The 12439-nt window shown below is 42.0% G+C and overlaps 1 protein-coding gene across 1 annotated transcript; it reads right to left on the reverse strand.

Moving 5' to 3' along the window:
• Positions 1–142: 142 nt before the first annotated feature.
• LOC131286467 (protein farnesyltransferase subunit beta) lies at positions 143–1846 on the reverse strand. The gene is made up of 3 exons (XM_058315425.1): positions 1657–1846; positions 643–1580; positions 143–573 (listed from the first exon to the last, which is right to left on the reverse strand). Exons 1-3 carry the CDS (start codon positions 1750–1752, stop codon positions 231–233), a joined length of 1377 nt encoding a protein of 458 aa, XP_058171408.1. The 5' UTR covers positions 1753–1846; the 3' UTR covers positions 143–230.
• Positions 1847–12439: the final 10593 nt, after the last annotated feature.

The following is a 12439-nucleotide window of genomic DNA, read 5'->3' on the forward strand; positions in this document are numbered from 1 at the left end:
GTTGTGGAGAGTTTTCTATTTTGAAACGGTAACAGTTGTGTAAATCGTTAGTGGAATGAAATTTTGCATAATACATTACAACACAATGAATTACAATTTTTTGATGTTCTTTATGCGAGTTTTATTTAAAAAAAGAGCAATCACAAAACTGAAGAAACAGCTGCGTTAAAGCCTCAGCCAATACCCCACAATGGGTTTGATAGAATATTACATACATTAACCGACATGAATTACTCCGAAGTTCGACTGCTCGTGTAGTTGCTATTACTGCTGCCATCTTCCGACATATTCGATGATGACTGGCGATCGGAACCGTTTTCTCGGTCGGAGGTATCCATCGGTGTTCCAGCTGCGGTTGGTTTTCCATTACATTCTTCGGCGGCTGATTCCGGAACATCCAGCTCCACAAAGTAGCGGTAGGCGTCCAGGGCAGCTCTAGGAGGAATATTGTGCACGGGATGCGTTGGCAGCACTTCGTTCCGTTCATCACCCAGTACCAGCGGCACCGTATCGCAGTGTTGGGCAACGGCAAGCCCGCTCATTGCATAGCAAGTATGGTACAAATCCGCCGGTCTGGACAAAGGATCGAGGATAAATTAATGTCCCTTGGAAAGTGTTATGTTAGATGGGGTTTTTACTTACTTTCCTGGTTTGTCGATAAGTCCACCCGTTGGCTTTTGGCAACAAATAAGTACGTACTCCTGCAATGCCATCCGATTGAAAAGGCTTACGGTTTTGACGTGCTGCTGCTGTTCTTTCCTGGCGATAAGACTCTGTACTATCGGTACCAACGCTCCTTGCCAGAAGGAGTAGCATCCGTCTACAAGTTTGTTCGTACGGCCCTGGAAACCTCCTTCATAGGCCATCTGACGATTTACCGTCCAACGCAATAAGGCATTCAGATCGCAACGGTCCTCGCCACCCAAAATCATGATTGCGGCCGCTGCGCAGAACGAATATCCACCGTGCGCCTCCAGTCCCGGTGCTCCACCGAAACCACCTTCATACGTTTGGCATTCAGCTACCCATGCAGCGGTTCCTTCGAAGAGCTTTATTTCATCTTCCGGCGCAAAGGACGCTAACTTTGCCGAAGATATCGCACAGTATGCACCACGCACGTCCAGCTCGCCACCAACATGCATCCGAAAGGCGCCGTTCCCTTCGCGCACAGCCCATAGAAACTTTTTCAACGTTTCTCGTTTTATCGTATTCAGTGCCTTCTCTGTGCCAATGATGCACAGTGCGTTAACGGCCGCGTACGTTGTCGCCAGGTGTGGATCTTGGCCGGGACCACCGCCAAAGCCACCGTCTTTTCCACGGCATCGGCCAAGAAAATCGACGACCCTATCCAGCAGGTCGTCGTTGAACCGCAGATTGAGCACACTGGCGGCATTTAGAATCCAGTAGACGAGCCACGGCCGACTACTGTCGAGACACTCGTAGGCCGTTGAAAGCTGCTCGAGCGATGTCTGCAGATAGCGAGCGTGATCCGCTCTATGCAGCTTCGGAAGGGTTTGGTCCAACGCCGACAACTGTTCGAACCGATCGTAGAACCGTTCGATGGCTGCTTCGGTCTTTATCTGCAGAGAAACATTAAAACTTTTCTATTTATAATCACCATTCAGCGGTATCACTGCCGGGCACTTATGTCGGTACCTGCTCGATCGATGTGGATGTTTTGCGGCCTTCATCGTTTGTCTTGAAGCGTTTGTATTGCTGCAAATTGCGTGGGCTTTCTTCGACACTCATCATCGGAATGCTGGACCTACGGTAATTCAACTTTCTGTTTAATTTTGCAGAAAAACAAATAGTTCCGCAAGTAACACGATAGGTACTTTTTTATTTTGCTATTTCTGACAGCTGTCAGCTGTTTATTGATGGCGTAGGTGCAGAAACCTTGGTTGGTATTTTCTGCTGAAATAACTAATTTGTCAATAACTTTACAACTGCTGAACCGATTTGAACATGTGAACCCTTAAGTGAAAGGTCTGCTCAAGACACACAACCTTGTGTAACAATAGATTATTCTATATTTTGTAGTTTTTGAGAAAGTTTATTTTAGGAACAAGGTACTCAATACTTCAATCGGAGAACCGGTTAACCGTTTGATTACACATGCGGTTGCATACATTCAGGGTCTACACGTAAGATCGACATGAAGGATACATCGGCTTTTTTAAACAAAATTAACCGTTAATAATTTGAATTATGTGGTAATTTTCGTCTTATTCAAACCCAACATTGTAACCATTCTACAAGCTTTTAGTTTCTATAAATAATGAATTATTCGATTTTTTATCCTATTTTTGCACCTGAAAGTACGTTGTATTTTTGCGCCTGAAAGATTATGTAACAAAAATATCTGTGATTCTCACATGCATGATCACCTGTAATTTTAAGAAGTTCTTATAAAATCAAAATTCCAATGTGTATAACAGAACATAAAAGTCACATTTATTGATTGACTTCAATTTCCTTCGTCATTTAAGCTAATTTCAATATGATATACTTGATTGAATACATGATCAATTTACATATTTTCATTTTCATTGTCCGTTATGGTAGCAAAGACTGTGACGATAGCAGGAATGAAGCTGAACTTGGTTTTGTTACAATATTTCCACTCGCGAGCAATATTGTTACTTTCGTTAACGAATTCTTTTGATATCCACTTACAAAATCGATTGCTTTGTGTAGCACAGTTAAACCAAACTTAAAATTAATAAAAATTTGGATCGGTATTAGTTAACTTGTCTACTGCAAGCAAATGTAACTGAACGTACCATACTATTCATGGACTTTTGTCCACCTTTTCCCCATTGTGCGGGGATGCAGGCCGAGGTCTCATTTACCATTTTGGTAAAAAGCGGTTGTTACAATGGGAAGCTGATCCTAAAGTAAAAGAGCCTCGTGACATTCATATCAAACACAAGAGTAAGACCATAAGTGTAATTATTTTTAAACTACCAGGCCCAAGTAAAGGAACAGAATATCCCGCTCGAATTCGTTTGACCTTTATCGATTGGCTGTAAAGCTTTTCTTTCGAAGTTTCCTGAAAGCTTCACCTCCCGGCACTCATTTTCCGCGAGCTCCTTTCGACGGTCACCCACTGGTTTAACCACTCATTTCCACGATTACTTTACAATAGGACCACGCTTCTCGCATCTTATCCCGCTCGAGTTGAAGCATCTGAACGGCAGTCTCGTCGCGGATTTTGAACCGGTGTGACCTCGTCCGCCGTTGGGCCAGGATTGAAAGCGTGCGTTTTTGAGTGAAAGGCAAACACAAGAGCCAGCCCCGCCACGAAAGAAATCGCTCGGGAAGGTACCAGAGTAGGGCAAGTGTTCGTGCTGGGAAAGGATGGAGGGATGAGTGCAACCCCACGAGGGTAAGCCCTTTGAAACGGTGCGTGAAAGAGGGGTGAAAAACCACCGACGTGCCGGTGATGGTCTGCTTGTTAGTGTTGCAGGTGTGCATGTAAAACCAGACAGATAACCAACCATTAGTGGAGACAGAACGGATGTTTATGCCGTGCTGTCCGGCATGTAGCGGTATTCGTTTATTTAGAGCTTTGCTTCACACCAACAGCTTGCCCAGAATAGAAACCGCAGGGCGGGGAACTACTGCTTCGTATTCCATCGATTGAACCCATCTAAATACTTTTTTCAATTCCTCTCTTCTTTTCATTTCCAACGACTAAACACTTAAACGATAAATGTAAGTGTTTACCGTGATAAACAAAGAATCCAAAACGAAATGTACATCAACTGACCGTTTGAGACGTGTCGTTCCATTTTACCGAAACGGTACCGCATTTTCATCGAGCTGCTTTTTTATCCAGCTTCACAATCCACCAATCCGTTTCCATCCGGATAAATACCGATACGATACGAAATCAATTAGTCCCACTGGTCACAGTCCGGTTGCAGAGGGATTGATTTTGTATTACTTCATCATCAACAGGGGAGGGCAAGAAAATCCGCTCAAAGTCAATTGCAGAGGAATCTCGGGTTCAGCTCGTCCGGACTGGACGTGCTTTCTCGGGATGAAAAATGTTGTTGTTGAAGATGACGGTTAGAAAGTGATTGATAGTGGAAATGAAGACCCTTCGTCCCATACAGTGAAGCGACTGGATGATATCTTGCCTTTCCAATCTAAATAAATACATATCCTCAAGCGTGTGCGTGTATGTGTGATTGTGTGGTCAACTGGTCCCGGATCATGAAGGATGTAGATTAAAAAAGCTTGACATGGAGTAGTTCAGTATGGTTGTGTGTAAAGTCAGCGTGATTGGTTGGCGATTGAAACTATGTCGTTATCGCTATCACTACTTATTGGATGTGTTTTAATGCCTTTCATATGGCTGTATATCGGATAACATTTGAAACAAAGTAAGTATATCAAGAGCAACAGTATATAACATAGCATCGCAATAAACACTTGAAACTTGAAGCATTACATTTTCTCTTCTTGCTAACTTTTTTTAAGTAAAATATTTTCACAAGCCTCGAAGAACGTTGCTCCTAAATAGTTAAGAAAAGATTGGCTTGAGTTACGCATGTTGCTAAAATGATAAAAAAACAAATGTTTAACGCCATTAAATGATTAGTTTATAAGTCTACTTCCTTCATAAATAAAATATCCTTTCCCTCTCCGATAGCCAATCCAGAACGAAATCCATTTTCATTCTGATTTAATGAACGATGAAAATCGGCGCACGACCGAGCGGAAGGAAAAGTAATGAAATATTTAGATGCTGACCCATCTTTTCCGAGGGTTTGACGCTTTTCGCATACCTGGAATGAATGAAAAGTTTTCCATTCCAACGCAGCGCTATGCAGAACTGATTGTATGGTTTCCTTAAGGCGTATTTTTGATTAATATCTATATGGCTTTTAAATGAAGGAAATTTTGTTAAAGTTTGATAACATATCAAACAAAAAATTATCAATACCAACTTTTGTAACCCCAAGAAATATCAACTATATAAAAACATAAAAACAAAAATTCAAAAATTACTTTAAAATATTAATTCGACGTCTATGTATATTGTTCACGTTAAGCGCAGGTTTGTCAATGGATATTTTAATAATGTACAGGATACTGCGTGCCTTTTTTTGTAACAGTTGTAGAAACTTCTTTCTATTCTACCGTATTTTTATCCGTCTGTCATGTAAAGATCATCGCGAGAAGAATACCTCGTGGGGGGAAGCTAACGGAGTTGGGTCACAAAATTGCTGCCAGTGAGCCATTCGCAGGAGAAGTTCTATTTAATTTGACTCGGATGCTGGTTCCGTTGATAATTGAATTCCTCAGTGAAGTTCGAAGCATGGAGAGGAGCGTCTTTTTTGGGGGTAGCAAATTGTCGCGCAGATGTCGTCTACCTGTGAGGCATGCTTCAAAGTACTGAAATTATGGGCAAAACATTAGAAAGCCACGTGCAAAGGGAAATGCCATCACGCACATGGTGAAGAAATTGTTTATTTTATCGTTCCGTCATAAAGTACTTTGAGTTTACCATTCGGAACGGTCCATGGTTTTATAACATTAATTTTGATTTGTAACATAGTACAGTCATTTATCTGGCTTTACATCAAAACTAATACAAAAATATTGCTTAGTGGACGGTACCACGTGCTTGAACTGAAGTTTGGAAAAAGTAATCTCCATTAATTTGGAGCTTTAATCCATACAAATTGCAAATTCCTTGGGAGGAAATTATTTAAAAACATTATTTTGTGAACCAACTTCACCATTCAAACTGTCCGCAAATTAGCTCCACGAAACGATGTAACAAACAATTTGTTTTCCCTAATAGACCCATTACGATGCTGGAACACGTTGGAAGTCTCCCATTTTGATTGAACCGTGGGCAAAAAACCAAGTAAAGTTACGCAAACACCAGTAGACGGGCCTGAAACAAATGCCTAAGTTCAACCACCCGAACGGAATGGACGGAACACGGGCGGACGAACTTTTCAATCTAGGCACAGTTCGGCCGTGCTCCAGTAGAACCGCCTAACGAACTGGCATGATGACCAGACCGCAACAACGCCGCCAGGTTTTGGCGAGCGGCGGCTTGTAAAGTTACATTTTGCGCTGCCGTAACTTTCTCCTTCAACCGACTTGCAAAACTGTACCGCTGACTCAATCTTTATCGTGTTTCGGATGAATTTCCCAAGGTCATATAGCTCTTCCGTTCGGAAGAACGGCTCCTGGAAGAACTTTGACTGGTGACTTCCACTCCGGTTTGCGCTGGTTGTAAAACACGTGTTTTCCGTTCGCACGTTCTACCAGAGGATGCTGCTGGGGGAAATCAGCCGGAATGTTAACCGAATGCCGCACCGAAGACTTTAACCAGAAGGAAGGGAAAAAACCAACAGACGGAAAAATAAAAATATATTCCTAACGAGCATTCCGACGTGCGCGGTTCAAAAAGACCAGCACGCTTCGTCGATTCGATTGGCAACACTTTGCGGGGAAAGTAAGCTCCTTCCGCGATCAGGGCGCGGCAAGTTTTCCAACTGATTTTCGCACAAAATTTGTGTGATTAAATATGTATGAGCTGTTTTGATTCACTTTACCCATCCAACGATGGGGCGACTGTTGCACGCGAAAGTGTTCCCATTTTTGTTGCCTTTGCCAAAAGGAGCTCTGCTTCCAGAAAAATTCAAACGCGCCGTTTGTTGAATTGCAAGTTTGCGGAACACACATTAGTATTCGCGTCAGAGTTCACACGCACCACGGGGGTCGGGACATTTCGGTCCGTGCGGTCCGAAATTCAATCCGAAGGGTAGCTGAAGGAGGTCAAAGGATCTTCAAATCCCGGGTGTGTGCTGAAGGTGGATAAATAAATCTGGTTTCGGTCGGGAGTGTGAGTGTGGTTCGGGATTTGATTACGTTTACTTATTTTAGCGATATTTATTAGGGTTTGATACAGTCGGAAGAAAAAGCAAGTAACAAGTGCAAGAATAATATTTTTGAAAAACAAAAATGTAAATGAATGCAACAGGACAAACAATACTGGATAACCACGATTAATGGTAGCAATTTTCCCTCATTGATCATTTGATCGATTGTGGTTTCAACTTGTGTTCAGTATCTTTCATGCAATGCCTTTAATGTGAAAATGAGTGGCAATTAAATGACCGTTCCATCGATCTATTATTGAATGTCATCCGATCGCTACCACGCCAGTACATACCGGATAATCTTCAGCACAAATTCCAACGTGGCCGTTTGTATTACCGTCATCCAAAGGCAGAGTCAATGGACTGGAAAATACGGGTTTTTGCAAGTATTAACGAACGCAGTTTATGTCAATCACAGTTCGTTAGACTTTCCCATTCATTCGGTGGTTATAATTTAATTTAGCCATACGAAACCACCACATCGAGCTCGGATGTGGCTTTATCGGTAGCGAGTGCGGAAACAGAGCGCGTGGTAGTGAAATACAGCACAGAACTCGTGTCGGCAAAATATTGAGGATCGAGGAGTTGAAGTATGCGGTGCTTCGTGCGGGAGGTCGCCCGGTAGTGATATTCAAATTCATCAGCATTATCATCATCATCATCATCGTCTTCTTCTTCTTCTTCTCCAACGCATTTTCACCGAAAGCCGACGAAGGTGCCGTTTAGGGAAATGTCCTTCCACGCCTGCTGTATCCTGTTGCCATGGTGCCGGTCGCCCGATAAGGCTCCTGTTCGGGTGGTGAAATGTTTTTCACTGTACCGTGTAATTTCGCTACCCACCTGGGCTGCGTTACTTTCCTAAGGCCACACGCAGGACGGCGAGCATCCCAAAAAGGCAATGGAGAGAGGGAGGAATAAGCAAAGAGGCAGATAATGAGAGTAATATGCTTCCGTTCACACGGCCTCCCACTTGGCCTTGAAGCGGGGTCGGCACAAGTTTTTCAAGGTGGTCGGACGTCATCCGACCCAAGGCCCGAGCGTATTGTTATTCTTATTCCTCTTTTATCCAACCTCCTGCTTCCCGAAAAAAGGGGGATGATTTCCCTTTCGTTTCATTTTTATATTTGCTCCCGCCGGGGGTGGCACCCTCTCCGACGGGATTTCGCCTGGTTACGTTTTTGAAGCATGTGAAATAAAATTATCCCCCGGGTTCGGGTAGGTTTTTAAAGCGTTCATAACTTCACACACACACTGTGAGCAGGACCGAAGGCGGCTGTTAAAATAGAATTCGGGCTTATTATACTGTAGCTTTTGATGGTGCTGGAAAGTAAATTCGGCTCGGAAAGCCGTGTGGATGAGTAATGATTTTCAGGACGTGAGTTGCAGTGTCGTATGGCTTAGCCATGTATCGGCCGAACCGGCGAGTGCTACGGGTTTAAGAGCTTTTGATAAATTTAGGGTTTAACTGGGGATTAAAAATAGCAATGTAGGTAGGAAAGGTGACAGATAATTATGCCTAAATATAATGCACTGAAAAATGAACACGTATCATGAAATGATTATCTGTTGTTTTGCTGTTTCCTGTGATATCGTGCAATGCTTACCTTGAACCGTGTTCCGTATGACAAACAACTTTTTTATCGACCAGACTTAATTTAAAATCGACAAATATAAATTTAATTCACTTCATAAATTCGAATATAGGGTAACGGACTACTTTTGTCTTTTTGATATATTTTATACGCCAGAATTTATGTAACAATCACAATTCCTTACTTTTAATAACGATCGTACACCGTTCAAATAAAGAACGAGGACCATTTTCCTTGCTACTGACAACTGCTGAAAACACTATCGCAAATAATCAATAAAATATCGAAAACACCAATATAGGGCATTTCTTAAAAGCAAGCGCGAGGGATCGTTAACCATTATCAACATCCCCTCTCTCAGGAAAGATGTTGGCAATGGCGACTAATCAAGCTCAATTAAAGCAACCGCTTACCCCCGGAGCCATTATTCTCGGTTGCCGAGAAGCGATCGGATTAAGTGGCACCCGTGTATTCCCGTGAATCAAACGTTCGCCGAAGGTGACCTCGTCACGATAAGCAGGTCACTACTTCGTTGGCATAGGGAAAGAACCAAGAACCGACTACATTTTCGATGGCTTGTAGGTGAAATTATGCTTACTCACGGGGGCTAGCTTTCAGCTCCCCGAAACTGCGGGTACGTAGGTGTGTGTGTGTGTTTATGTGTGGGTACTGATTTAATAGTGCTTATTTGAGGGTAAACAAAAAAAAGGTGTTGGTTGGTTGGGTCTTATTCACCCAACAGTTTGCATTGGTTGCGGGTGTTAAATGGCGCTCATTTTCGTCATAAAGCCAAACAAAACGGGCACCCCTCATCCAACGACCCCATTACCTTAACCCCCTGCTATGGCTTTAATGGCAGGAAAGGAATAATTTGATTTGAAAGTCGAGGGGAAAATGCTTCCCGAGACCAATTGTACGATGGTTCAGGCTGATTGAGGACAAATAAGAACAAATTATGTCATTTCCCAGCTAGAATTACCTCATTTGAGGTTGATTTGATTTCCAATCTTTTAATAACGAAGAAAACCGAACTTAACACAAACCAGTTTATATAAAACAATACTATTGGTAGTATATTATGCAATAGAAATAGAGGAAACAAGTAGCATAAACGTCTTATTTCATATTGCATTTTAACACCAGAAAAGCTTTTTTGAAGCCTTTACAAGATAACGTCACTTGATAAGACTAAAATAAAATAAAATAAAGACCAAATCCCTTTAACGGAGTGGAAATTGTTCACCTTCAAATCTCATATCACACGGCAAGACATGTGTAGATTCTATAAGTTGCTCTATCGTACTTCCACTCGTGTGCAACTTAGGGATTTCTTCTTCTGACACATGCGAATGAAAATAAAGTGCTAGTTTTCTCGAACCGGTAAGAAAGAAATAACAAGAAAAAGGTACAAAAAGGTCAAGCTGATGATGATGATGTTTGGATGATGCTGAAGTAATCCCGCTCTATGGTTCTAGTTCTTGTACAGCTGTTTCCGTTTGGCAGAGCGGGAAAAACTACGTATAAAAAGGAATCATCCAAAAGAAGGGTGAAGATTGGAGTTTACAACTCCTGAAGGTGTTATCCCACCCGGAGTATTCGATGATGGTGCTTCGCGACTCACGTCTCTCCTGTTTTCTATTCTTCTTCGTCGCGAAGAAAAGAACACAATAAGCATAGCTTCTACCATGAGGCAGCCACGACCGTGCTCGGGCGGCACACAACTTGATTCCCTCGAAGTGTTTACTCAGCAGCTCAGTGGATTACATGATACAGTTCACATACAAGCCGCCTGCATCGCTCAGGGAAAACCAATAAAGCGTCACGTATAAGGTAAACGGAGCGACGATATATTTACGTATCATGCATATAAGTTTTGTTTGGTTGAAATAAACACCATCTGTAGCAGGGGATTTTTTTTTTACCTCCCGCCCGCATTCGATGGAGGCGCATGGTCGTTTGTGACGCAATGGAGGCGCATGGTGGTTTATGAGTTTTTGGGTTTTAACAAACTATAATTGAAATAATTTTAACACCTATATTGTGTCGAAAAACAATGGGCAAAGTACGAAACTAGACTAAACAAGTTGCATATTCGTTGATTGATGGTAGCTCATTGCAATTTTAAATTAACACAGTACCTCAACCGTACGTAAGTTCCTTCGTTAGCTGTGCTTCGCAATATTTTAAGCCATTTCCCGTCTCCATGCCCACAAAATGTGAGTTCATGGTATACATTCACGTCCGGATACACTCCGGAATGTAGAACTTTGCCATCGAAATGTTTGTTTCGTTGTGAGTTTGAGTTGTGGGTGTTTTTGCATGTGAAATTCCCGCGAAATGAGTGACTGTTAGGCCTTTTTGTGAAATAAGCTCGAATTCTTATGAAACCCATGCCAAAACGGAGCATTGTCTGTAGCTTTGCGTACGAGAAGGGTTTTTCCTTTCCCTAGCAAAACCCGTTCATTTTGCAGAGTGTTTTTGTTCGCATTATGTGTAAAATGTAGCTACCATTAAGTCGGCCGGTGAATGTGTGTTCCCTGTTTGGGTGCTGGAAGAAGCGGAGAAGCAATGCAACATAATGTATCCGGTAGTAACTGGTTGCCAAAACGAGCGCTGCAGGCGATGAGAGTATTGCGAAGTTCAACGCTTTGACCCAATGGTTTCCGATGCGAGCCAGCTTATCAAACCGGCAACCATGTTTGTTTTGGAGTTTGATTGTCTATGGAATAACATGTGTTAGATCAAATGTGTTATCAATGTTGCACTTTTTCTTTTACAACACCTCCAATAATATCAGAAACGAAAACATAATAAGTAGAATGTGAGTACTACTTACTATTATCCCCACAAAGTAGATTATACACAATTAAAAACATAAAAATAAGTCTACAGTCAAAAGGATCATCCAGCTAATAATCATAAAACATCCAGCAAGCCATTGAAACAATCAAAGCCGGGCGCAAAAACTAGAATAAATCCATGGGATGGCTTCTGCTAAATACAGCTGTTGGTCTGCACAGACATGAATTGCGCCGTTTCCCTCGTCTACCGTAAAGTTCAGTGGATGAGTTGGCCATCGCTAGATTGCTCCGCTATGCTATAGCTCCTGGGGATTACTTCCGCCATCTTGAGCACATATAACAACCTGCTGCCGGAAGTGTCCAACCCTGCATGGAGCTCTTCCTCGCATGAGCTTTGTCGGACGGAATGTTAATGAAAAGCAGGGAAAACGAGTTTGTTACAGTTGCACATTATGTTTTATTTCTTTCTAGAGAACTGCAGCTAATTGTTGTTGATTGTGAGCGAAACGAAATGCTCAAAAGTGATGACGGAAAGTTGTCATCAGAAACTCGATACGAATGTGACGTCATTAGATGAGAATTTTTGCGACAATTAATTTTGACAAAAAAATTTCTAAATAAATTTTGCAGAGCGGAAAAACATTGCAGATTATAGAGGTTATAAAGCTTATAATTGCTTTAGGGCAAATGTAAAATCACCCCTCGATCATATTGCTTGTGGTGCAAAGACCATTCTATTCCAAGAGTAATTTCCAAAGAACCTCAATGACACACAATAAGCCTTTTCTTTCCTCACATTAGAGCTGGTTCAGCAACGGAAAATCCTATTATCTCGAAGGGATGGGAAAAAGAGAAGATTTTATGTTATGTTACTATCTTCTCTCATTAAAAACTATGCCAGTCATCTCTTAGAGTGACTTATGAGACTCATTAAATTACAATCATTTTCGTCCTGTTCCTTTTTTCTACCCATTCCTGCTTTAAATAATCCGTTCATGCCATTAAGGGAGCTAAATTAAAGAAAAGCATCATCATCTTCATACGGTAATCCGCCACGATTTGGAAGCACTTTCACGTCAAAACAACAATGGCGGCAGTTCAACCAACCTCCAAATTTCCCTCTTCGCAGGCGTTT

This window comes from Anopheles ziemanni, chromosome 3 (assembly GCF_943734765.1).
Source record: "Anopheles ziemanni chromosome 3, idAnoZiCoDA_A2_x.2, whole genome shotgun sequence".
NCBI lineage: Eukaryota > Metazoa > Arthropoda > Insecta > Diptera > Culicidae > Anopheles > Anopheles ziemanni.